Source organism: Orcinus orca, chromosome X (assembly GCF_937001465.1).
Source record: "Orcinus orca chromosome X, mOrcOrc1.1, whole genome shotgun sequence".
Taxonomy (NCBI): Eukaryota; Metazoa; Chordata; class Mammalia; order Artiodactyla; family Delphinidae; genus Orcinus; species Orcinus orca.
The window spans coordinates 59,653,388-59,675,547 of NC_064580.1; the positions used below are offsets into that span (position 1 = coordinate 59,653,388).

A 22,160-nucleotide genomic window follows, 5' to 3' on the forward strand; every position below is an offset into this window, starting at 1 on the left:
GAATGGTAGTACTTTCCCGGGAAAAGTACTGAGCCTGTTTGGCCCAGGTCAGTGGGCCGGAGTGTCGACCAGGCGCTCGGGGAGGAGAGCAGGCCGATAGCTCTAGAGGAGCGCCAACTTCCCACGGGCTGAGCGCTCTGGGAACAGGACTAGGCAGGATCCATCCATAACCGCAGGAGCCGCACACTCAGATTGGTGCCATCGAGAGCGCGGCGTCCTTAAGAGCTCCCTAAAACCCCGCCTCCTTCCTGTTCTGGGGGCGTGGTGCAGGGCAAGGACCCCGTGACGGAGCTTGCTATTGGCTAAGATGCGTAGGGTTGGCCTTGCGTACGCCTGAGCAGGGGAGTAGACAGCTCAGCGGCGGCGGAGGGAGTGTATGCGCGCTGGTCAGCAGTGGGAGGTGTGTGAGCCTCGCACTGACCGTAGAGCCTCGGGCGCAATCGCCAGGGAGCTAGGACTCGGCGACTGGGCTGCCGGGCCACCCGGCCTAGGCTTCAGAGGCGCAAACTGATGGGACTAGCTCGCTCGGCAGTGTCTCCGCGCTCTTCTAAGTACACTGAGCGGGCCCCGCGCTGAAGTCGAAGCTGTCGGGGGGCGCGCAGCCCGGAGTCCCAGTGTGGCCTGGAGGAACGGAGCCCGTGCTAGGGCGGCCCGGTCGGGAGCCCCCAGACTGAGCTCGTGTGGTGGGGAGACTCCCACTTCTTCCCAGGGGTGCCGATCCCGGGGCGGTCGAGGCGTCCGGGCGGCCACCGAGTCCCCAGCGGTGAGACCCCGTCGGGGAGAGGTCGCACAGTCCCAAACAGTCTCGGGGAGCCGAGCGGAATCGGACGGGATCACCCGGGGGCGCAGAGCCCCCGTCGTGCTTCGTGCGGCGGAGAGGCCAGTGGAGCGAGCCCTCGGAGGCCACAGCTCATGCTCGGGTTGGGGGCGGCTGCCCAGTGAGTCCTCCTGGCCGGCGGGGCGGAGAAGAGCGACACCGAAGCCGGCGGGAGGGGAGCACTTCAAGGCCGGCGGCTGCGGAGGATGGGCGCCTGAGCTTCTCGGAGCGCAGCGCGGCACGGGAAGGCGAGGCCAGCTTTGCTGAGGAGGCGCCAGGGCATCCCGAAGTGCAGCCTGCCCCAGGGAAGATGGCCCGGCCTGGCCAGCGTTGGCTCGGCAAGTGGCTTGTGGCGATGGTCGTGTTGGCGCTGTGCCGGCTCGCCACCCCGCTGGCCAAGAATCTAGAGCCCGTGTCCTGGAGCTCCCTCAACCCCAAGTGAGTAACTTATCTGCTCTGGTCCCTGGGGGTGAGGCCGCGCGCCCCCGAGCGCCTGTGGGAAGGTGTTCGGAGGAGGAGCGGCGCCCCATTTTGTCTATGGCTTTTTCGAGTGTGTTTCCCTGCGGCCGGGCGGGGAAGGGTGCGGTGGGGTTGGGTGGGGGCACTTGGCTGGGTTGTGACCCCTCAGCTTCCCGGCCCTCTCCTCCGCACGTCCCGGATCAAGTCGAGGTGGTCGCGCCGGGCGGAGCTGGGAGTCTGAGCGCCTTTGAGCGCACCGGAGAGCTGGGTCGGGGAGAGAAAGCAGCCCCCTCTGGGGCCCCTGGGAACGTGGCGGTTTTCGCCAAGAGCCGCTGGGGGCGGGGGGTGGGCGAGCTTGACCTGGGCGGGGGAAGAGGCCGCAACACAGGTTCCCCGTTTGTTTAGCTGTGAAGGGACCGTGGCGTGGGACTTCGCGCTTGGGGCGGGTGGCAGTGCCTGTATCTCCATTCGGGCTTCTCTCATTTTCATTTCTCTTTCTTCCCAGTTTGCTTCCCTAGCTTTTCGCTTTGCCGTCTCTCCTAGCCTCCCCCCACCCCCGACTTTCTCCCTGCTGGGTCCGTGGAAGGGCGGGCGCCGCTCCCAGGCTCACAAAGGCGGCGGGTGGAGAGGGGCGGAGTGGGAGAGAGGTTTTGTTGGGGGGGGGGGTGTCGATCCAGCGCTCGTCGGGGGTCCAATGGAGCCGGCGGCAGAGCTTCCAGGGCTGGCCGGGGTGGAGAGTGGCGGCCGAGGTGGCTAGGGAAGTGGGTGGCAAGCAAAGGATTCCTGCCCAGGCGGGTCCCACTGGCCCCCCCACCTTCTGTCCTCAGACTGGGGAGTTGTGCTTAGCTTTCCCAAAGGGGTTGGGGAGGCAGCTATGTAGAGGAGATCCTTTCTTTTCTCCCTCCTCCTTACCCTTCACAATCCTCCCCCACCTCCCAACAACACACACACCTTTCAGGGCGGTGGCTCAGTGGTTTCTGGGCTGTTAGTGGGGAGTCGCTGGATTGTGTAGTGACCTCTGGACCTTTTTCTCTTTTGGCATCCAGGACTCAGGTTGGAACCCAGGGTCAAAATTGCTCTTCCTTCTTGTTTTCTGGAGGTCCCAGCAGTGTGCGGACACCCCACTTAGTGGGAAACTGGGGGCCCTTGGCCTGTCCTCTGTGCTCTATGATTCCTGTACCTGGAATCTCTTCCTGTCCACTCTTATGGGCTCCCCGCTAACTTCCCGAGCTCCTGCCTGTCTTGACCTCTTAGGTTCCAGGGGTCATGCACCTCTCAGCCCTGGAGTGGGAGAGGGTGGCTTCTTTACTTCTCTTCTCCTTAGGTTAAGGTACGGTCCTATTTATTGGTTAGTGGGATGTCTAAACCGGGGTCAGGGTACAAGGAAAGGGATTGACAACGATTTTTCCTTAACCCAGAAGCCAAACTGGGCCCAGTGCTCTCCTAACAGCAGGGACTCAAAATGGTCTGGGGGCCTCGGGCTGCTCAGACCAAGGAGAAAGACTGTGAAGTGCCCAGTTCCCTCCTGTAAAGGTGGAGGCTGGAAATGCTCTCTCTTGAGCCAGGAGAGCTGAAATCAGCCTGGGGTAGCCCATCCTAGGGGCTCATGGGAGTGACCTAATTGCTCTCTCGGGTCTCTAACCAGAGATAGCAGGCAGCTCCACAGCTGGAAAGGAGCCCTCCTGCAGAGTGAGGTCGGGGGTGGCTGGGAGAAACAAGATCTCCCTGAGCTTCACCCTTTTTGTGTCTTGAGGCCTGAGTGCTCTGGAACGGTTTGCAGGTTTTTGAGATCTGCCCCATTCCCCGATCCACTTCAGGCTGAGGGTAGGCATCCTGGGGGTGGTGGGAGTGGTGGCTGAGGCCTCAGTAGGACTTGCACGAATTCCATCCTGTAATTGAGCAGATCCTGGGTATGGTGGGGGACTCATACTGGTGCCCCTGCGCGCAGCACCCCCTCCAGAGTTCCATCTATGCTCAGGGGTCTGGAATGCAGCCTGTCTGTGTGTGTTGGCACGGGTTTGGAGGGGCAGGAGGACAGGAGGAAGGCACTGCCCTCAGCTTCACTCTGAGCTCGGGGAGGCTGTCTCTGCCACTGCGCCCAAGCCTGGGACTGCCACAGCCTTTCAAATCAACGGTCTTTTCCTGTCCGTCTCTCCCTCTTTTCCTCCTGCCTGACTTCTCCCTCTCAGGCCCTTGTCGGTTCGCCCTCTCACATCCTGTGTGAGCCGCGTTCACCTCCCCTCTCCAGCTCTGCTTGCCCGCTCTCCCTCTTTCTCACACTCCCTCTCACTCTTAGTCACTCTCTGCCTCTTTTTCTCGAGTCCTTTTGTTTCTCGCACATGCCCGTGCTCTCCCTCACAGGCTCATTTTCTCTCTTCCCTCCCCTCTTCCTCCCAGCTTTTGGTCTCTCGCCTCAGTCCTGTCAGGGGCTGGCAACCCCCCCCCCCGAAATCTCCCAGCGCCTATAAACCCTGCTTAATTGCTTCCTCCTTGGTAAAAAATCAAAATAAAGAAGTGGTGGGGCTGGGGGTATGTTTCCAGGTTCCAGGATACGGGCAGCCCCAGCCCTGACCGGGAGAGGGGAGCCGGAAGGGCTGACTCCAGACTCCCAGCCTCTTTCCCAAATTGGTGCTGTGGCCTTCCAGGGTGGTAGTCCCTGGGTGGCAAGAGCTTGGCCCCTTGTCAGATTTGCCCGATAAGTGTAGGGTGGGAAGGTGGGTCTGGGCCCGTTAGAGGTTGGGAGGAACCAGAGTACATGGGCATGCTTGTGTGGGGTGGGGGGGCTGTGATGGAAGGTCCCAGGGCAGACCCCTCCTCCAGCCTCCTCCCCTGAGAACTTGGGGCAGCCGGCAGGCCTCATACTTGAGTCCTCAGCCAAGTCCAGCTGCTGCAGTTCAGTCTCTCAGTCCCATTCTGACCCCTTCCTGCCCCCCACTCAGGTTCCTCCACCTCCAGAGAGTGGGAATGTGCCTGAGATCATATTACACCTTCCCTGCAAGGGGCGGGGGTGGGGGCTTCAGCTTGGCATCCAGGACCCTTGACTCCATCCAGCATGGGTGGGGGCAGCTGCAGACCCCAACCCAGGCTTGCCTGCTACAAGCCAAAGTGTAGGTCCCAGCCCCCTCACAGCTGTTCCAGCTCACAGTCCTGGGGAGGCCAGCTCAGGGGGCCCCTTTCCGGGGTGGCTAGGGACCTGACCTCTTCTACTCTGTGGCTGATTGGCCACAGGTGGGGGCCTGAAAGTGATGGGAAGCCAGCAGCTCCTCTAAAGTTCCCTGTTCCCCTCCCTCCCTCCCCCACCCCCAGGCAGCCAGACCTGGGGCAAGAAGGGCCTGGTGAGGCTGGACTGGAGGCTGAATCCAGGGTTCCCTTTCTCCCCTCAGGCTCTCCACTGCCTCACCAACTATGAGGGATGGGGATGAGTGGGCCCTGGATACCACTGTGCATCACTGTTTCCTGGTGTTGGGAGCATGGAGTGGGTGGGCCAGCCAGGAGGCCGCTGGTTGCCATGGGAACAGTAGGTTTGCGGGGAGGGTCCACCCTGTGATTATTAGGGGAGCTGAGGTAAGGGAATGCTCACCAGCCATGTTCTGGGTTCCTTGCCCTGGGCTCTGTAGCAGCCCCTCCTGGGTGGGTTCTCATTGTAGCTGTTTTGGGTGGCGGTGCTAGCAGCCAGGAGTGTAGTCAGCTCGTTCAGCTTCTTCTAAATGGTACTGTGCTTGGTGTGCTAACTAACAGTTGGGCAGTACCTTGCTACCTCCAAAGCATTCTCAGATATGAACTCATTGGATGTTCCCAACAGCCCTGGGAAGTTGGAATTGCCCATTTTCCAGACGAGGAGGCATTTGCCCAGAAAAGGAAAATGACTTGTTTAAAGTCAGTCAGCTCGTAGTGGGGAGAGCTGTGCCTTGTGCCATTCTTTCCACACCATCCCACTGCCTTGGAATCTGGGAGAGACTGGGTTTCGGAGGAGGCGCTGGCTTTTGCCCCCGGCTTTCGCTCTCACCTCACAGGTGTGTGTGCATCTGTCCTTGTGACTCAGGCCCTGCCCACGTGGGATGAGCAGTGCTCCAGCTTCCTCATTTGATTTTACTAGGCCTACGTCTGAGGGCCGCTTGCTCGGGGTGACCTGATCTAGAGGCAGCCAGCTCGATGCCTGGCACTCTCCCTCCCGGGCTCTGAATAGCAGCCTTGGTTCCTCTCTGGGCCAGGAATCTCACTGCCTCTCAGGGACCCCACAGAAAGCAGACAACAAGGAAGGGGCTGTTAAGCCCTCAGTGGGCCCTAGCATTGGCCAGGTGGGGCAGAGGGGAGGCATAGTTCAGTGTAGGTGTGGGGGGGACTTCCTCTGGGGCTCTCCTGGCTTCCCTGCCTCCGACAGTGCTGTGTGTGTGCCAGGACCCAGCTGCTGTTCCTGCCCACCCACGCCTGGGCGGGCACTGCTGGGACATGCCAGGCCTGCTCCTGCTGCCTCGGGGGCTGGGTGGAGCTGGGGGAGTGAAAGAGGAGCCTTTAATTTGGGGTCTCCCCACCCTTGCTGGGATGAGAGCACACTTGAGCTCCAGCTTGGGTTCTGTCCTCCGCTGGTCCTGCCACCCTGGGGTGCAGGCGCAGTGGTGCCGGAGTCACTGAATCAAAGCTGTGGCTAGAGTCTTCTACCAAACCTGGGCTGGCATGGCCTAGGACCAGGCTCTCCCTTTGGCCACTCTCTGACCACAAGTCCCTAGAGCCTGAGGGAAGGATGAGAGGGAAGGAAGTGTGGTGGAACATGGGCAGCTTTCTAGGCATGACCCCCATAGCTCCAAACTCTCTCTGCTATAGATTGTCTGTGTATGGGTGGATAGGGGCTTAACTGGACAAAGAAGCGGGGTGGGGGGGCAGTTGGCCTCTGACCAGCACTGGCCACTACCCCAGACCCTCAGGCTTCTTCTCTCCCAGGATTCTTTTCAGCAGTCATGGTGATACTTCTAAGCTCAGTAGGCAGGCTGGGGGAGAGACTTGGGCTAGGGTAGAGGGGAAGAGGCAGGCCACAGACAGGAGACTGAATGGCAGGCTGCCTCCCCTAAGTCCTTTTACTCCCTGGGGTGGCTCCCTGGGGTCCCAGGAGCTATCAGAGGCTAAGGAGGGAAGGCCTCAGGGGTTACCATGGCGACCTGCTGCAGGCTTCCTGCTGGGCCATGTCAATCCCCTTATTTTCCAGAAAAGGGCTTTGTCTGGGGGTGGCCCCAGGCAGGAAAGCTTGGTTTGATAATGGGGGGAGTAGTAGTTTTTGAAAACTGGGGGGTAAAGAGTTTAACTAGGTACTCTCTTCCTCCTCCTGTCGGCCCCTACTCCTAACCTGGTGGGTACGAGGGGAGACCAGCAGGGTCCCCGCTGTACAGGATGACTAGCGTCATACCTGACCTTGGGCTTCACTCTCACGGGCTGCATACCCACACCTCGTGGCCCCTCACCACTTTCTGGGGCTTCTCACAGGCCCAGAGGCACTTTTCTCAGTGGTGGGGAAGAAGCTGAGAAGGTACCATCATGGGGGACCAGGGTCAGGGAAGGTGGGTCTCATCAGGCTCCTCTCCCTTCTGCACTTTAGGGGAAGGTGAGTTTCCCTCTGCCAGCTGCTATGCAAATGAACTCATGAATATTTATGAATTCTGTTCTCTGAGGTTGACGAGAGTCTGAGGGGTGTTGGGGGCAATAGTCCTCTCTCCTCCCCCTCCCCCACCCACTATGTAGACATCTGTTTCCTCGGTTGTCTCTGGGTTCCAGGGCTCCAGAACCTGAATGGTGATGGGAGACTGCTCAGGGTAGACAAGACTCCCTGGTGAGTAAGGCGGGCCAAGTGGTTAGAAAAGTGAGCTGGCCTGTACCCCTTTGCGTGCCCTCTACCTGCTGTCATCTCCAGTTACGGTCTTATGGAGGTGCAGCTCTATAAGGATTCAGCCAATGTTTAAGGTACTCTTAGACCCCTAGGAGTTAACATCCTGGGTGAGTTTAGGCTCCTCAGGTTGGCTTTGAGCACCCCTCTTCAACAGGAACATTCACCTGGTTACTCTTTCCCTCACATGAGGAGCCTGGACTCAGTAGGTCTCGAAGGTTCCTTCTATCTCTAAGATGTTAGAAGTTGTCTAATCCTACTGCCTGGATGGAACCAGTATGAAGATTGGAAAGTGAAAAATGCCTTAGGAATTATAGAGGCTTTGGTGAAACTTCTTGGCTTTCTGTAGCGCATGGAGTTGGGGGTGTTTTCTCTCAAATGTTTGTGTGGGCCTCCATCCCATGCCTGCTTCCTTTCTGGCCTTCTGGAGTGTGGTAAAGCTAGGTACTAAGGCGGGTGAGACCTCCTTGTTGTTGCTTTTACCCTCCTGCACAGAAGGATGGCAGGTCCCAGCTTAGTGGAGCTTCCCTGGACGTGGAGAGAGGGCTGCTGTTCTTCATCCACTCCATCTACTTGGTCTAGTTCCCTTAGTCACCTCCTTGGGTATCATTTCCCTCCATCCGGTGAGGATACTGAGCTCCCAGGAGGCCCTTGTGCCTTGTAGCCCCTACTGTGGAATGGGCCCTCAGGGAGTAGAACCGTGTTCTTCCACCATTAGCTTCATTCCCTTGAAGCACTGCCTTCGGCCCTTCATTGTCCCTTCTGCTAGAGAGTCTGTCCCCCACTGGATGAAACCCACACTGCTTCTTGTGACCCTGGCCTTTCAGTCTGGCCCCAGCTGAGCTTTACCCCCTCTTCTTCTGCTCCTCTCTACCCATCACTGGGCCAGTCACTGGCCTGGGTTTTTTGTCCCAACCACTGCTGTCTGCTCTTGCTGGATGTTGACTTCTTATTCCTCCCCCAGGATCCGCTTTCATCCCACTCTTTCTATGGGACCATTTCTGACTGTCCTGTCAGATGAGCTGTCTCCTTCCTCTCTCTGCGTCCAGCCCTTGCCTTTTGAGCCACCATCCTCTCACACAGCCTCCAGATAGCCTGGTGCTATCCATTGCTGCGGCATGGGCCATTTACTTTTCTGAACCACACCGGACAGTAGAGTCCTTGAGGATGGAGCTGTATCATCTTTTCCTCTTTCCCACCCAAGAAATGAGACTGGGCTCATAGGTCCTTGGTGTTAGTGTCTGGCCTCCTGCCTCTTGGCAGACCACGCTATTTCTAAGCAGGAATCACGGTTGAGTGCCAACTATGTGCTCTATACATGCCATCATGCCTCCCCTCCACCATCCTTGGAGGAGGGCCTCTTCCCACCCCCAGTTTATAAGTGAGGACACTGAAAGATAGGGAGATCAGGCAGCTCATCCAAGGTCACAGAGCTAGTAAGGGCCACCATCCATCTGATTCCAAAGTCTGTCTTCTTTCTCCTACATTGTACCGACTTGCTCCCAGGCTCAGAAATGGCCGAGAGCGCTTACTGTGCTTAGGCAAGGACAGGATGATGTGAATCGGTGGCCCCAGGCAGCTGCCCTCCCCCTGCTATTTCCCAGTGCCTGGCCTTCTGGATTAGAAGATGAACCTGACTCGGGAGGCATTTGTCCATCTCCTCTCAGGATGGGGAGCAGAGGCTGTGTGTGTGTGTGTGTGTGTGTGTGTGTGTGTGTGTGTGTGTGTGTGGTGGGAGTGGATTAGAAGGCAGATGAGCGAGGTTCCTGGGGCTCTGTCTTGTATGATCTGTTGTTCCTGCTCAGGCCTCTTCTCCCCTTTCTCTGTTATCCTTTGCAGTGAGACTGGCCAGATTTGGGGATTCAGGCTTTTGCATTATGGGGGTGGGATGAGTCCTGGTAGGATGCCAGGCAGTGGGAGTGGGGAGTGGAGAGAGCTGTGTGGAGCTGTACCTGGCTGGAGACTGTGCCCATTATCCCTTGGCTCTAGGCAAGGCCTGTTCCTATCTCCCCATCATGCCCAAGATTAGCAAGGATGGGGGAGAAGGCATGGGGCCAAGATAGGTTGTGCATCCCCAGCCGTTGGCTGGGAGCTGTGGGGGTGGTTTCTAGGGCTCATTGTGTGTGTGCTTCTTTGTGTGTGTCTGTGCGCATGAGCGCATGTACACGCGTGTGTGCTGGAGGGCCGGTAGCAGAGGCTATGAAGGAATGTGAGTATGTTGGGAGTGCGAGGAGGACAGGGCTGCCACATCCAGGCAACCCAAGCCTGACATCTAGGTGCCCAGCCCATCTGCCACGTCAGCCCCCCTGCGGAAATGCCACATTAGGACAAAGGGCTCCCCCAGCCAGGCAGTGCCCCACCCTGCCGAGCAGTCAAAGCCTGGCAGCCTTGCCCATGGGCCACCCCTTCCACACCCTGCTGGCAGCATGGTTCTCTTTCCCCACCCCCAGCATAAGGATGGAAAAAGGACAGAATGCCTGTCCTCGCCATCTCCACCCAGTGTGCCCAGCCTGGCCCTCATTGTCTGCTCCCCTGGTTCTGGGGATGGCCTGAGACCCCCAACCCTGAGGCTAACCATCTCTTCCCTCTTGGGCAGGTTCCTGAGTGGGAAGGGCCTGGTGATCTACCCAAAGATTGGAGACAAGCTGGACATCATCTGCCCCCGAGCAGAAGCTGGGCGGCCCTATGAGTACTACAAGCTGTACCTGGTGCGGCCTGAGCAGGCAGCTGCCTGCAGCACCGTGCTTGACCCCAACGTGCTGGTCACCTGCAATAGGCCAGAGCAGGAAATCCGTTTCACCATCAAGTTCCAGGAGTTCAGCCCCAACTACATGGGCCTGGAGTTCAAGAAGCACCACGATTACTATATTACCTGTGAGTCCCTGCCCACCACATGGTTCTTTCCTGTCCTGTAGCAGTGGGAACTTCTGAGTAGCGCATTGAGACCGCACACAGTTCAGGCCCAGCCTGATCCAGTCCCCTTTGAAGAGTGGCGTGCTCTCCTCGTAGTGTGGCCTTGGAATTCCGGCCCCAGCGTTTACCAAGGGGCCTCCGCTGCCAGCTCGCCCTGGCTCTAGGAGCTGGGTGGGAGAGGACTCTGATTCGTGGTGCTCTCTCTCTTATTTTCTTTGCCCACCTAAGATCTAACCTTGGGAATGGCAGAATTGGCAGAGCTTCAGCCTTTCTCTTCATGGGAAACTGAGGCCCCAAGAGGTGAAAGGGCTTCTTGCCCTAGATCACACAGAGAGTTAGGGAGCGGGTTGGGTTTCCAACCCAGTTCTCCTGACACCTAATCTAGGATTTCTTCTAGTCTGTGGAGAAGTCTTCCTCACCATGCCAGTTCTAATTGCTTGGCCTCTGAGCAACGTCACCCAATGAGGGGACACATGTAGCTTCCACTGAGAAAGAAGGGCCTTTGGCCTTGGTCATGGTAGGGGAGCAGCATCCTCGTGGGAGGGGCTAGTTCCTGGACTCTGTTCCTAGTGGGAGGAGAGAAGTAGAAAGGTTCACAGGTGGGTGGGAGCTGCTTGCAACTCCCTGGTTCCCAGTTCTATTCTTAAGGGCTTAGACATCACTAGGGCTTCTGGGTAATGCTGGCAGACCTCTTCCTCCTCCTGACTGCTCTGGCCTCTTGCTGCAGCTACATCCAATGGGAGCCTGGAGGGACTGGAGAACCGGGAGGGAGGTGTGTGCCGCACACGCACCATGAAGATTGTCATGAAGGTTGGGCAAGGTGAGCACCCAGGCCGAGGGCTCCTCAGCTAGGCTTTTGCGACAGATGCTCCTCACTGGGTGGCGGGGGGTGGCGTGGGGAGTAGTGGCAGAGGGGGCAGTAGGGATAGGGGATCTGAGGTCCAGTATCCGGGCCATTCTTGGCCAGTGGGTGCTATGTAACTGAGGCACCTACGCTGCCGGAGTTCCCCCTTCACTTGTTCTCTCCCCACCCCCAGACCCCAATGCTGTGACGCCCGAGCAGCTGACTACCAGCCGGCCCAGCAAGGAGGCAGACAACACTATCAAGATGGCTACACAGGCCCCCGGTGGTCGGGGCTCCCTGGGTGACTCTGACGGCAAGCACGGTGAGTGTATGGGAGTCTCCCAGAGGGCAGAAGCCATTGCTCGGCTGCCCTTTCAGGCCCTAGCTCTGAAGGAAGGCAGGGCGTGGCCCGAGATGTGCCATGTGTCCCTGGGACCCCTGGCTGACCTTCTTCCCCTCCCTTCCCTCCCTCCCCCGTCCACAGAGACTGTGAACCAGGATGAGAAAAGCGGCTCCGGTGGGAGTGGAGGCAGCAGCGGGGACCCCGACAGCTTCTTCAACTCCAAGGTGGCATTGTTTGCAGCCGTGGGCGCCGGCTGCGTCATCTTCCTGCTCATCATCATCTTCCTGACCATCCTGCTGCTGAAGCTGCGCAAGCGGCACCGCAAGCACACGCAGCAGCGGGCGCCCGCCCTCTCGCTCAGCACCCTGGCCAGTCCTAAGGGGGGCAGTGGCACGGCGGGCACCGAGCCCAGCGACATCATCATCCCCTTACGGACTACAGAGAACAACTACTGCCCCCACTATGAGAAGGTGAGTGGGGACTACGGGCACCCTGTCTACATCGTCCAGGAGATGCCGCCCCAGAGCCCCGCGAACATCTACTACAAGGTCTGAGGGCCCTGGCAGCCTCGGCCCCGAGGGACAGTCAGCCGGGACTGCACCTCTCCATCCTCACCCACGTCCCTCCCCTTGCCAGCTGTGCCCATCTTTGTATTTAGTTTTGTAGTTTCTTGGCTTTTATAATCCCCCTTTTGCCCCGCCCCCTGGGCTTCAGAGGGGGGTGCTTGTGCCCCCAGCCCCCATGCTCTTGTGCCTTCCCCCTCTGGCCAGGCCTTTGGGCTCTGCGGGGGCACCCCTTCTTGGAGGGCAGGGTCGGACGCTGATGGACAGCAGGCAGGGAGACGCCCCCCCGGCCCTGTGCCCCCTCGCCCCCTTTCTCCCTTCCCAGGACTTCTTGTCCGCTATCATCACTGTTTTTAATGTTTTTGTGTTCATTTTTTTAGCTGTCAACTCATTTTCATCTGTTCTCTTTTTTTTTTTTTAAGAAAAATGGAAAAATGGAAAAGACAGCCCCTCCCCAGGTTTTCTGAGCCCAGCCTTCCGCAGTATCAGGGGCCTGGGGCAGGATGTGGCCAGCCGGGAAGCATAGGATGGCATTTCTTTTATAAACTTGTTGGCATATTTTATGTGGGGAGGGGACAGGCCAGGGCTGTTCTTGCCCACGAGGGAAGACAAGAGTGCCATTGGGCAAGGTGTCTCACCCTCCCCCACTGACTCTCCTTCTACAGTGCTGATCTTGGCAATGGGGTAGTGGCTGCCACCCTTCCACCAAAAAAAAAAAAAAAAAACTTCCTGTGGGATACTTGGGCATATCCTGCCTCCCTCACTCTCACGGTTATTAATGTCTTAATTGGCTGTTGCCTGGGGAACAGGAGAGCTGCTGCAGGCAGATGACCTCATGGGGGGTGGAGGGAGGTGAGGTACCCAGGTGGCTATTTGCCCTGCAGAGCTGGGAGTTCCCCCTTCTCCGCTCTGCCCTGTTCTCCCCTCACCTTTGGCACCCTTCGGCCTGGTGGGGAAACAGAGGCCCAGGGCGGAGAACTAAGCGGGTATAAGGCCAGGTAGCCTGCTTCTTTTCTGGGCTCTAGCTCAGGTGGGTGCCCCCCTAACCCAGCTCCCGCTAGCCCCCCAGTCTTGGGCTGGGGCTTGGAAAGAGGAAGAGGCTTGCCTAGGGCTGGGCCAGCACGCCGTGCACTTTGGCCCCGGCTCCTTGCCAGCACGGCTGCTAACAGACTGCCGCTAGCAAGCGCCTTGCAGGCACTCCCAGAGTGGCCATGGAAGGAGCTGGGCCTCCCACCATCCACTTCCACACTGCCTCCTGGCCAGGTGCCCACCCCACTGCCAGGTGGGAGAGGGAGCGGAACAGCCAGTCCCTTCCAGGTGGCAGTCGAAAGGTTTTTTTTGTTTTTGTTTCTGTTGCCATTTGTGTAAATACTAGTCTTTTTTGGAAAAAAAATAATGTAAAGATGTTTTGTATAAACTCTGAATTATTTTCTTGTTGCTTTTTTCTTAGAAAAAATGAGAACTAAAAAAAAAATTAACCACATGGAGAAATGGGTGTAAAATGGTGTCGTGATGTTGGGGAATGACGTGTGAGTGTATGAGTGAGTATATGAGTGAGAGAGAGAGAGAGAGAGAGAGGGAGAGAGGGAGAGAGAGAGAGAGAGGGAGAGAGGGAGAGAGAGAGAGAGAGAGAGAGAGAGAGAGAGAGCGAGAGCGAGAGCGCGTGTGTGTGATTTTCATGTGCCCAAAACACTGGTGATCTGGTCTGGTATGGGAAGATGGTGGCTGTCCTAGTGGAGCAAGATGTTGAAAATGCTCTGTGCCCTTCTTCGTCACAAGTTCTTCTACCCTCTTGTTCTGCTGGACCCTGTGACCATAGCCCCCTGTCTATCCTATCACCACTGTGGCATAGGCCATGGGCATCTGCCCCGTCTGGCACTAGACTCAGCTAGAGAGAGTAGATGGGGGAGGAGGTGTTTCCATGGGGACCTGGGTGTGTCCGCAAGTACTGCCACCACCTCACTGGGGCTAGATCTGGGACCTGCTGGCAGGCCCAGCCCTGCCCTGCCTCAAGACACCTGGAGGTGGCTAGAAATAACTTCCCAAGAGCTGGGCCTCAGCTGTGGCCCGCTGGGTAACGAGGCTGCTTCAGGCTGTCCAGTTCGCTTCTTAGCCAGAAGAGCCTTCCTTCTCCTGCACACCAGAGCTCTCACCATGGCACACTCGGGGACTTCCGGCTGACAAAGCCCTCGAGCTAGAGCAGCCCCGAGCACCCAAGCATCTGAGCATCTCCCTCCTGCAGGCTGATGGTCTGAGAGTGGAGTGAGGGCCCTGAAGAGGGTTTGGCCTCATTGCCACAGCAGAGACACAGGCTGGCAAGGCCCGGAGCAGCCCGCAGGTCTTCTGGGCGGGGGACTCCCTCCTTATAGAGATGGCTGAGACAGATGTCAGGAGAGGAGGACAAGTGGGATCCCAGCAGCTAAAAATGGGTAAGAAGGCACTAGAGGAAAGGAGGAGGAGGAAGGAAGGGGAGGGTTGGTTAGCGATCCAGAGCAAGAAGCCCCAGCGCACCAGCCAAGGAGCAGGCAGGGCTGTGAGGGAAGTGGGAAGCGCACGGAGGAGGCAAGGGAGGAAAGTCACGGGACCTGCAGGGTGAAAGGGAGGGAGGCTGGCTGGAGCAGGCAGGGCTGGGCCCGGCTGGGGTGCTCCCGAAGCCAGCTGGGGCAGAGGCTGTTTATTTGGTTTCTCATTAACCAAAGGAAGTGCCTGGATCAGATGGGGCCTCTGCTGCTTGACTGCCTGCCCAGAGCGGGGGCCCCTGCCTGGGCCAGGGGTCTCTACTCAGGGCTGGTTCAGGCCAGATTGATGTCTCTAACTGAGGGGGAGCCTGATCTGGGTTGGGTAGAGCCCTTCCCACACATCACCAATGAGTGTCCTTGGGTGGTCCCCCGCCCAGCCCAGGACACGGCTGCCCCCACCCTCTCAGTGGAGGATCGAGTTTCTGGGGGCCCCTTGGGAGTAGCTGTGAGGAGTGTGAAGTAAAATCTCTGGGAGACGGCAAAGCAGAGTATGAGGCAGCCTCTCCAACAGCCCAGAAGGTTTGTGACTGCTGTTGTCACGTGCCCTGGCCTGGGCACCGCGGCCGCTGCTCGTCTGAGCTCCGTGTCTGCTGTGCCGGCCACACAGCACTGCTCAGTAGCCCCTTGTGGCAGTGTCCTTCACCCGGCCAGTGCCTGCCACTTAAAAATAAAAACACTTTTACACATGTTATCTCATTGACTTTCATAAGCTTCCCTGTGAGGGTGGACGGTGGGGAATTCTTTGCCCCATATTTGAGGTGAGGAAACAGACCCACTGCAAGGGGCAGTGACTTGCCCAAGAACACACATCAAGTGAACGCAAGCACGAGGCTTTAAGTCCAGGTGTTTTTACTCTACCATGAGCAAACAGAAGTTGCTACAAGGTGATTCTCCTCCGGCCCACCGCCCTGCTCCTTGCCCCGTCTTGGGTGGGACTGAGCAAGCGTGCTTCCTTGGGGCTCTTGAAGAACGGGAACCATCCCCCCGCCGTTCCCTTAGCCTCTGTGTGGGTCAGGAACAGAACAAGCTTAGCTAGCTGGAGGCAGGGGTTGTGAGCCTCCTGTGGTAGGGCCCCAGACTGGCCCCACCCTCAGCTCTCCTTCCTGTCCCAGCTGGGCCCAAACTCCTGGTGAGTCAGGGATAGAGGATGCTTCCCAGGTGAGGGTGGAGCTGCCTCGCTTCCTCCACAGGCTGAGCCCAGATCACCAACGAAGCCAAGTTGAGCAGGTGCTAACCAGGCCTCAGTTTCCCTGAAGGGATAGGCCTTGTGGAGCTGGAAGGCCAGGGCTCTTGGGACTTATTGCGCTGATCCATTTTAAGCTCCCAGGAGGCCTCCCGGAGGCACCAGGGATGTGGATGGCCTGGCACCCTCTAGGCAGGGGCATGAGGGTGAGCTGAAGAACCCAAGAAAAGACCTGGCTCTACTGGGACCATCCTAAGTTGGTCCCTGCTGAGCCAGCGGCCCTTTGGCCACCTGGCATCAATCACTCTCGGAAATCCGGCCCGCCTGCCTGGCCTCCTGTCCTGCCCGGGCACGTCACAGTCCCACTGACACCCCAGCTGAGTCAGCCCCAGCCTGCCAGGGGACCCTCCTCGCCCATCTGCTGCCGGCCTCCTGTACAGCTGGCCATTGGATCTGGGGGGCTGGGGCCTCAGCTGGTGCTTGTTAGGTTGACTCCCCCTTTGGGAGGCTGCTGAGGGGGAGACCAACCCCCACCCAGGACGGGGGTCATGGAGCCCAAACTGAAAGCAATTTAAGGGCATGGGGAGGACAGTAATTACAGGTTTTGTTTCCAGTGGTTAATTATCCAGCTGGCAAAGAGAAAGGAAAGAGGGAAAGCTGGGGGTGCGGGGAATAAGGAATTCGTGAAGGGATAGGGAAGGGCAGGAGGAGTTTGCCACGGGGGCCTTTTGATACAGGGGAAAGAGCCCCGTGCTGAGAGGCTGGAGCCCAGGGCCTGTCCCAGGTCTACCATGACTTTTTGACCAGCTGCAAGCAGGTCCCTGCCTCTTTGGGCCTCGACTTCCCTGTCTGGGTAATGAGGAGTGGGGTTAGATTTCTTCAATTATCCAGAGAATATTTACTGAGCACCTACTATACGCCAGTCAGCAATCTGGGCACTAGGGTACAGTGATGAACAGGATAGTCAAGGTCCCTGCTCCCAGGGACCTCACATTCTAGACTGGCCTTTAAGTGCCTGATTAGCTCTTAAAGTTCTTGTGTGGTGATGTGAGAGGCAGAATGGAGGATACACAGATTAAAAGCTTGGGTACTAAACTTAGCCTTCCATTTGTTCATTCATCCATAATTTTTAAACAAGTGTTGAATGCCTGGCACCAATAAGTGGTAGCTGTTGCTTCTCTCACGAGGTGTGGAGTGGGCAGTTGGACTCTGGGGCTGGGCTTCCCAGGGATCCTTCTTGCTTTGAGAGTGGCCCCCAAGCCCTGGCTGTTCCCATCATCCCTGACCAAAGCCGGCCTCTTACAGAGTTCCTAAACATCCTCATCAGAAGTTATCTTGAGGCCTCAATCCCAGTCTGCCTCCCCCAGCCCCAGTCCCACCTGGACTGGGGGCTGGGCAAAATATACCCATGATAAACACCTCCCAAAGCCGAAGTAGAAGAGGTGTGTGTCCTCAGCCCTTACCTACCCCTGTGGCCCCATGGGCTGGTCTCTCTCAGCCTCCGCAGGAGCAGTGGGTAAAGACCTGGCTTCTGACCAGGGCCCTAGGGAGGAGCTCCAGGTGGCTCCTTTGCTTCCAGGGTACCAGGAGCAGCCGAGACCGTGGAAGCCACCCTGCACCAGGGCCTTTCCACCAGCTGGATTCTGCGGGGAAGAGCCCTTGTTCTCAGGGGGGACTGGCTGGTGGCCTCCCTTGCTGCCCTCATGCCTGTTCAGTAGAATCCGAGAGGTCAGAGGCCAGGAAATGGCAGAGCTAGGACTTTCCTGAGAGCTCCTTTCCAGATCAAACCCCTTATGGGGAAACTGAGACCCAGATACCGGAAGGGACTTAAAGGCACACAGGGAGTGCTGACAGAGCCACCTCTCTTTCCTCACAGGCCACAGCTGTGAGCCCTTTTTGCACACAGCTGCTTTGTTCTCCCAGAATCCCCAGGAGTTTGTGTGAGTGAACCTAACAAATACACACACACACACACACACACACACACACACACACACACACACACACACAGTATTTATATTGACAAACTATGTAAGTTTATACAAAGCAATTACCAAAAGGTCACATTATAAACCTGAGGAAAATATGGTCCTGGGAGGTTTAGGCCTGGTAAGAGCAGACCCGGAAAAGCAAATGCACTAATAGTTTGTCCCCCTCCCTGGGGGCCCCTCTCCTGTGGCACCTCACGCAGCTCTGAAGTCACTCCTCGACACGACAGCTTGGAGGTCCCTGTAGGGGCCAGACCCAGGATTGGGCATCTCGAGCTTGGGTCCCTAAAGGTCTCGGGATTCACCCTTCCCTGGGAACCCAAGGTGGTGGTCCAGCCTCCCTTGCACACCTCCAGGGCCTCCCTCCCTCCCTCCCCCACCCAGGCAGCGGGGCTTTCTGGACAGCCTGACAGTTAGCTGTCCTTGCCCTGTCTTCAGCCCCCCTGCACACACTAATAGCCATGGCAGTAACATGCTTTCACATGCAAATTGCTATGGAATTCTCAGCCCCTGCCGGTGCCCCAGCCCCCAACGCCTCCCCCTGGGCAGATTCAGAGAAGAGAATGGAATCTTTCAAGCTGTTAGGGCGTTTAGAGACCTTCTAGTCCAGCCCCCTAGTTGGATGGATGGGAAAACTGAGGCCCAGAGAAGGGAAGAAGGAACTGCCCAGAGTCACACAGAGAGTTTACCGGGACTGGCCCTCACCCAGGTCTTGTGACTTTCAGCCCATTGCCTCTTCACATTACCTCACAGCCTCCCAATCCTCCTTCTCCCACCCCACCCCCACACCCATCCAGGGCTGTTGATTGTGGGCTCTGGGATCCCTCCCTCTAGCACAGACACTCATCCAAGACACCCCTCAGTGGAGCCTGGGAGCGTGGAATCCAGAAAAGAAAAGGCCAGAGGTGTCCATGACTTAGGGGCACTGCCCAGGGAAGGGAGCCTTTCTCCTTTCAAAGAGGCAACAGGCAGGATTTGCTCGCTTCTCTCTCTGTGCACAGCCCCCTCCAGTCCCCCGATCCTGGCCAAACTGCTCTCATCCCCCACAGCAGTCCTGCCAAGCCATGCCAAGCCTTCTCCTGGGCTCTAGCCCCACAGATCTTCCCAGCTTTGTGTAACATCACCCTGCTGGAGTTGCCACCAGCAAAGCCTGGGCCCTGGGAGGCCCTGGGAGGCCCCAGGAACCCAGATCCCATCTGGGGTATGGAAAAACCTTCCTTCTCTTCAGTTCAGCTGAAACAAGATCGGAATTTTCTGAATTGAACTTTACAAGGAAATGAAAATAAACACCAAAGGGGGAAAAGAGACCAGTTTACAGAGCACAGGTGTCTGCTCCCAGCTCAGCTGAGGTCTTGCCACAGATGGACCTGAGCTAGAAACTTCTGGGTTATCCTTCAGTTCTGCCTCTGCAGCATCTCTTGACTCTGCCCACTTCTGACCACCCCCAGTGCCAACACTCCGGTCCTCCTGCCGGGACTATGGCAATCGCCTCCCAACTTCTCTCCCCGCCTCCATCTGTCCGTCTCTCTTGCAAAACAGCAGCCAAAGTGATTTTTCCCAAACTCCATCCTGATCTTGTCATCTCAGTTTCAATTTCACATTGTCAGTCATCCCTCAATTCCTCATCATGGCAGTCAGGGCCCTGGTTGATCTGGCCCCTGCCCACCCCTTAAGTTTCTCACCTCAACCCCTCCAACACCACATTCAACTTACACCCCAATCACACAAGCCTATTCACGGGTCCCTGACCAGCACAGGCACCCTTAAGCCTCTGAGTCTTTCGATTTGCACTTCCATCAGCCAGAAATGCCCATCCCCTTGCCCCTGGCCCGCAAACTCCTGTGCATCCTTCATGGACGCTTCTGACCCTCAAATCCAGGCAAAGTTGCTCCTCTTCTCAGCTCTCGCAGTGCTTCTGCTTATACTGTGTGCCTGTCTCTGTTTCCCCCAATAGGTTGGGAGTTTCTGGAGAGCAGGAACTGTGCCCCACCTCTGTGTCTTACCTAGAGTGGGGCCCAGAACAGACCTGAGCACAGAGCAACATCAATGAACCTTTGAAACATCTGTCCACTTGAATGGGCTTGGCTGGGCTGGAACCTCATCCCAGGGCTCTGTCTCTGCCCTCTACCTGCTCACATTACTGTCCAGCCAATCGGCAGAGTCAACGCCTTATTATATTACCCTACAATGAAAGCAAACATTTATTGAGTACTTACTACGGGCCAGGCACTGTGCTCAAAACTTAGTCACATGCATTGTTCCACGGACACCGCAAGTCTCATGAGCCTCCTAAGGGAGGTCCTTATCTGAGGTAGAACCACTATTAGCCCTGTTTTTCAGATGAGGAAATGGAGGTTCGGAGAGGGAAAGTACCTTGCCCATGGGCACACGGCTAGGAAGTTGTAGAGCAAGGATTTGAAATCAAGAAGCCTGAATCCAGAGTCCAAACGCTTAGGTGCTTGAGGGGCGTGAGGTGGTGGTACCAGCATGGGGAGAGAGTGAGGTGGGGTCCTGTGGCCTGCACCCTTGATGTCAGACACATGGCTTCAGGGGCTGTCTAATACGGTAGTGCAGAGCCCAGACTCTGGGATCAGGCTGCCAGGGTTTACATCCCAGCTTTACCACTTTCCAGCTATGAATTCTTGAGCAAGTCATTTAAACCCCTCTGTGTTCCTGGTTTCTTCTTCCGTAAGATGGGGCTGAGAGTAGCAGCCATCTCATGAGACTGAAGTGAGAATGAAGTGAATGCACACACAGAAAGCCCTGAGAACAGGGCCCTGGTGACTGCTCAGTACATGGCATCGGCTAGCTTCTGAGTCCGGAGGCAGCCTTTCTTCCTGTCACCCAGCCATAGGCAGCCAAGACCATTCCAGGCTGGTCTCTGAGTGGCCACTTTAATCGGAGGCTCAGTGACCAGAGATTCTCTGGGCCTCAGCCTCGGCCTCAGCCTCAGCCTGGGTCGCTATGGCCCCAGTGAAAGTCCAGCGGTGAGGGGGGCAGCCTCCTTGATTCCTGGAGCTGAACTGCCTGGGCTCTTTCCATGCTTTCTGTCTGGGGTCCCTGTGGTCAGGTGATCTTCAGAGCCAGGGCAGTTGTGCTGCCCCTCCTCTCCATTCTTTCCCTCATTCCCTGCATCTCAAGCTCAAGGCCCCAGGGCTTGGCTGGCCTGGCCTTGACTCCTGTAAACCAAAGGGGAGGAACACCCAGTCAGCTGTGCCCCCACAGGAGCTTGGAGTCAGAGTCAGAAGCCCTGCATTTGAGGCCTGACTCTGCCACTCATACTTGAGGCCTGGGTTTCTTCTTCATTTATTGGGAACGGAATGATGTAAGCAAAACTGCTTTGTAAAAAGCAGCAAGTATACCTTGATGCAAAGAGCTACCACTTCCCATCAGAATGTGTGTTCCTTTGGGGCAGTGAACCTGGCACTCAGTAAAGAGCTGATAAACACATGAATAAGTGAGTGTCTCTCCCACCCAGAATCCATGCTCAACCCCAGCCAGGCTCCAGCAGCCAGAGGCCCAGATCCGAAGCAGAGACACTGGAGTTTCCAGGTACTGTTGGAAAGAAAGATGCTACACTAACTGGCTTCTTTCTACACTCATTAGCCTGGTGATGTTTAAGCTGGTACAGCCTTTCTGGAAGGCCACTTAGGTAACAATATATATGTATATATATAAATTATATATCACATATATATGATATATATATATATGATTTATTATATATAATATACAATATATAGCATATATATAAAATTATATTTATGTGTGTGTGTATATATATATATATCTCAAGAGTCTAAAATGGTACCCTTTTACTGGGTTCTTCACCTCTCAGTAACTCAGTTTCCTCATTTGTAAAATGGGGCTGCTGATACTACCAATGGCGTTGGGTCATTGAGAAGATGCCACGAGATAAGACATGGAAACGCTTAGCACAGGGCCCAGCGTGTCATGACTGTTCAGTCAACACTATTGTAGTATTGTAATTACAATTACTATCTCCATGTGCGATAGTTACATGACTGCCTCTGTCATTACCATGATGTCTTGAAGGGTAAGGACTATGTTCTCTCTTTTTTTTTCTTTCTGAACCTCCAGGGCCCGGTGCAGAGCTTGGCACATAGTAGCTGCTGAGTGAGTTTGGTGAAAAGAAATTTAGTCCAAAGTCCTCAACATGGGGAAGAGGCAGCCGAGGCCCAGGAGAGGGCAAGGCAAGATTTGGACCTAGAACTCAGGTCTTCTGCCTTCAAATTGTGGTCCCTTGGGGACTTGGGGGTACAGTTGAGGATTGGGGCAACTACCCGGATTCCTTAAGCTGACCTGCCTGGGCTGTTTCTGTACTTTGGGTCTGGGGTTCCTGTGGTCAGAGGATCTCCAGGGCTCGGGCAGTTGTGCTGCCCCTCCTCCCCATTCTTGCCCTCATTTCCTCCATCTCAAACTCTAGCCTGGCCCAGCCAAACAGGAAGATTCATTAACCGTCTAAATATACAGAGCCCAGGGGCCATGTGCAGCCTGCAACAGAGCTGGGGTCCCAGCAGGGCCAGAGGCTGAGGCAGCGGTGCTGGCTGCTGCAGGCTGACTGGGAGGGGTTCTGGCGAGGGAGAAGCCCCAGGAACAGCTAATGTGATGATTGATGGGGAGGTGAGTGAAGCCACG

At 56.7% G+C, this 22,160-nt stretch overlaps 1 protein-coding gene across 4 annotated transcripts; it reads left to right on the plus strand.

The window, feature by feature from the left end:
- The first annotated feature begins 335 nt into the window (after window positions 1–335).
- EFNB1 (ephrin B1) lies at window positions 336–21,657 on the plus strand. Of its 4 annotated transcripts, XM_033439126.2 has the most exons (7): window positions 336–1,255; window positions 9,745–10,022; window positions 10,789–10,881; window positions 11,099–11,227; window positions 11,390–11,718; window positions 20,980–21,053; window positions 21,603–21,657. In XM_033439126.2, the coding sequence occupies exons 1-7, from the start codon at window positions 1,128–1,130 to the stop codon at window positions 21,640–21,642; spliced, it is 1,071 nt and encodes a 356-aa protein (XP_033295017.2). In that variant the 5' UTR covers window positions 336–1,127; the 3' UTR covers window positions 21,643–21,657. The 4 variants fall into 4 exon arrangements, with proteins under 4 accessions (XP_033295017.2, XP_049560582.1, XP_033295019.2 ...); XM_049704625.1 differs by lacking the exon at window positions 21,603–21,657 and having other exon boundaries at window positions 20,980–21,168; XM_033439128.2 differs by lacking the exons at window positions 20,980–21,053; window positions 21,603–21,657 and adding an exon at window positions 12,234–13,240.
- Window positions 21,658–22,160: the final 503 nt, after the last annotated feature.

What these genes read in the sequence shown, in the direction of transcription:
- EFNB1 (XM_049704625.1), top strand. Translation starts at nt 1,128, where the DNA reads ATGGCCCGGCCTGGCCAGCGTTGGCTCGGCAAGTGGCTTGTGGCGATG. An exon ending in TGACTCTGACGGCAAGCACG is followed by an intron (nt 11,228 to 11,389) that starts GTGAGTGTATGG and finishes CCCCGTCCACAG; the next exon opens with AGACTGTGAACCAGGATGAG. An exon ending in ACTGCCCCCACTATGAGAAG is followed by an intron (nt 11,719 to 20,979) that starts GTGAGTGGGGAC and finishes TCTCCCACCCAG; the next exon opens with AATCCATGCTCAACCCCAGC.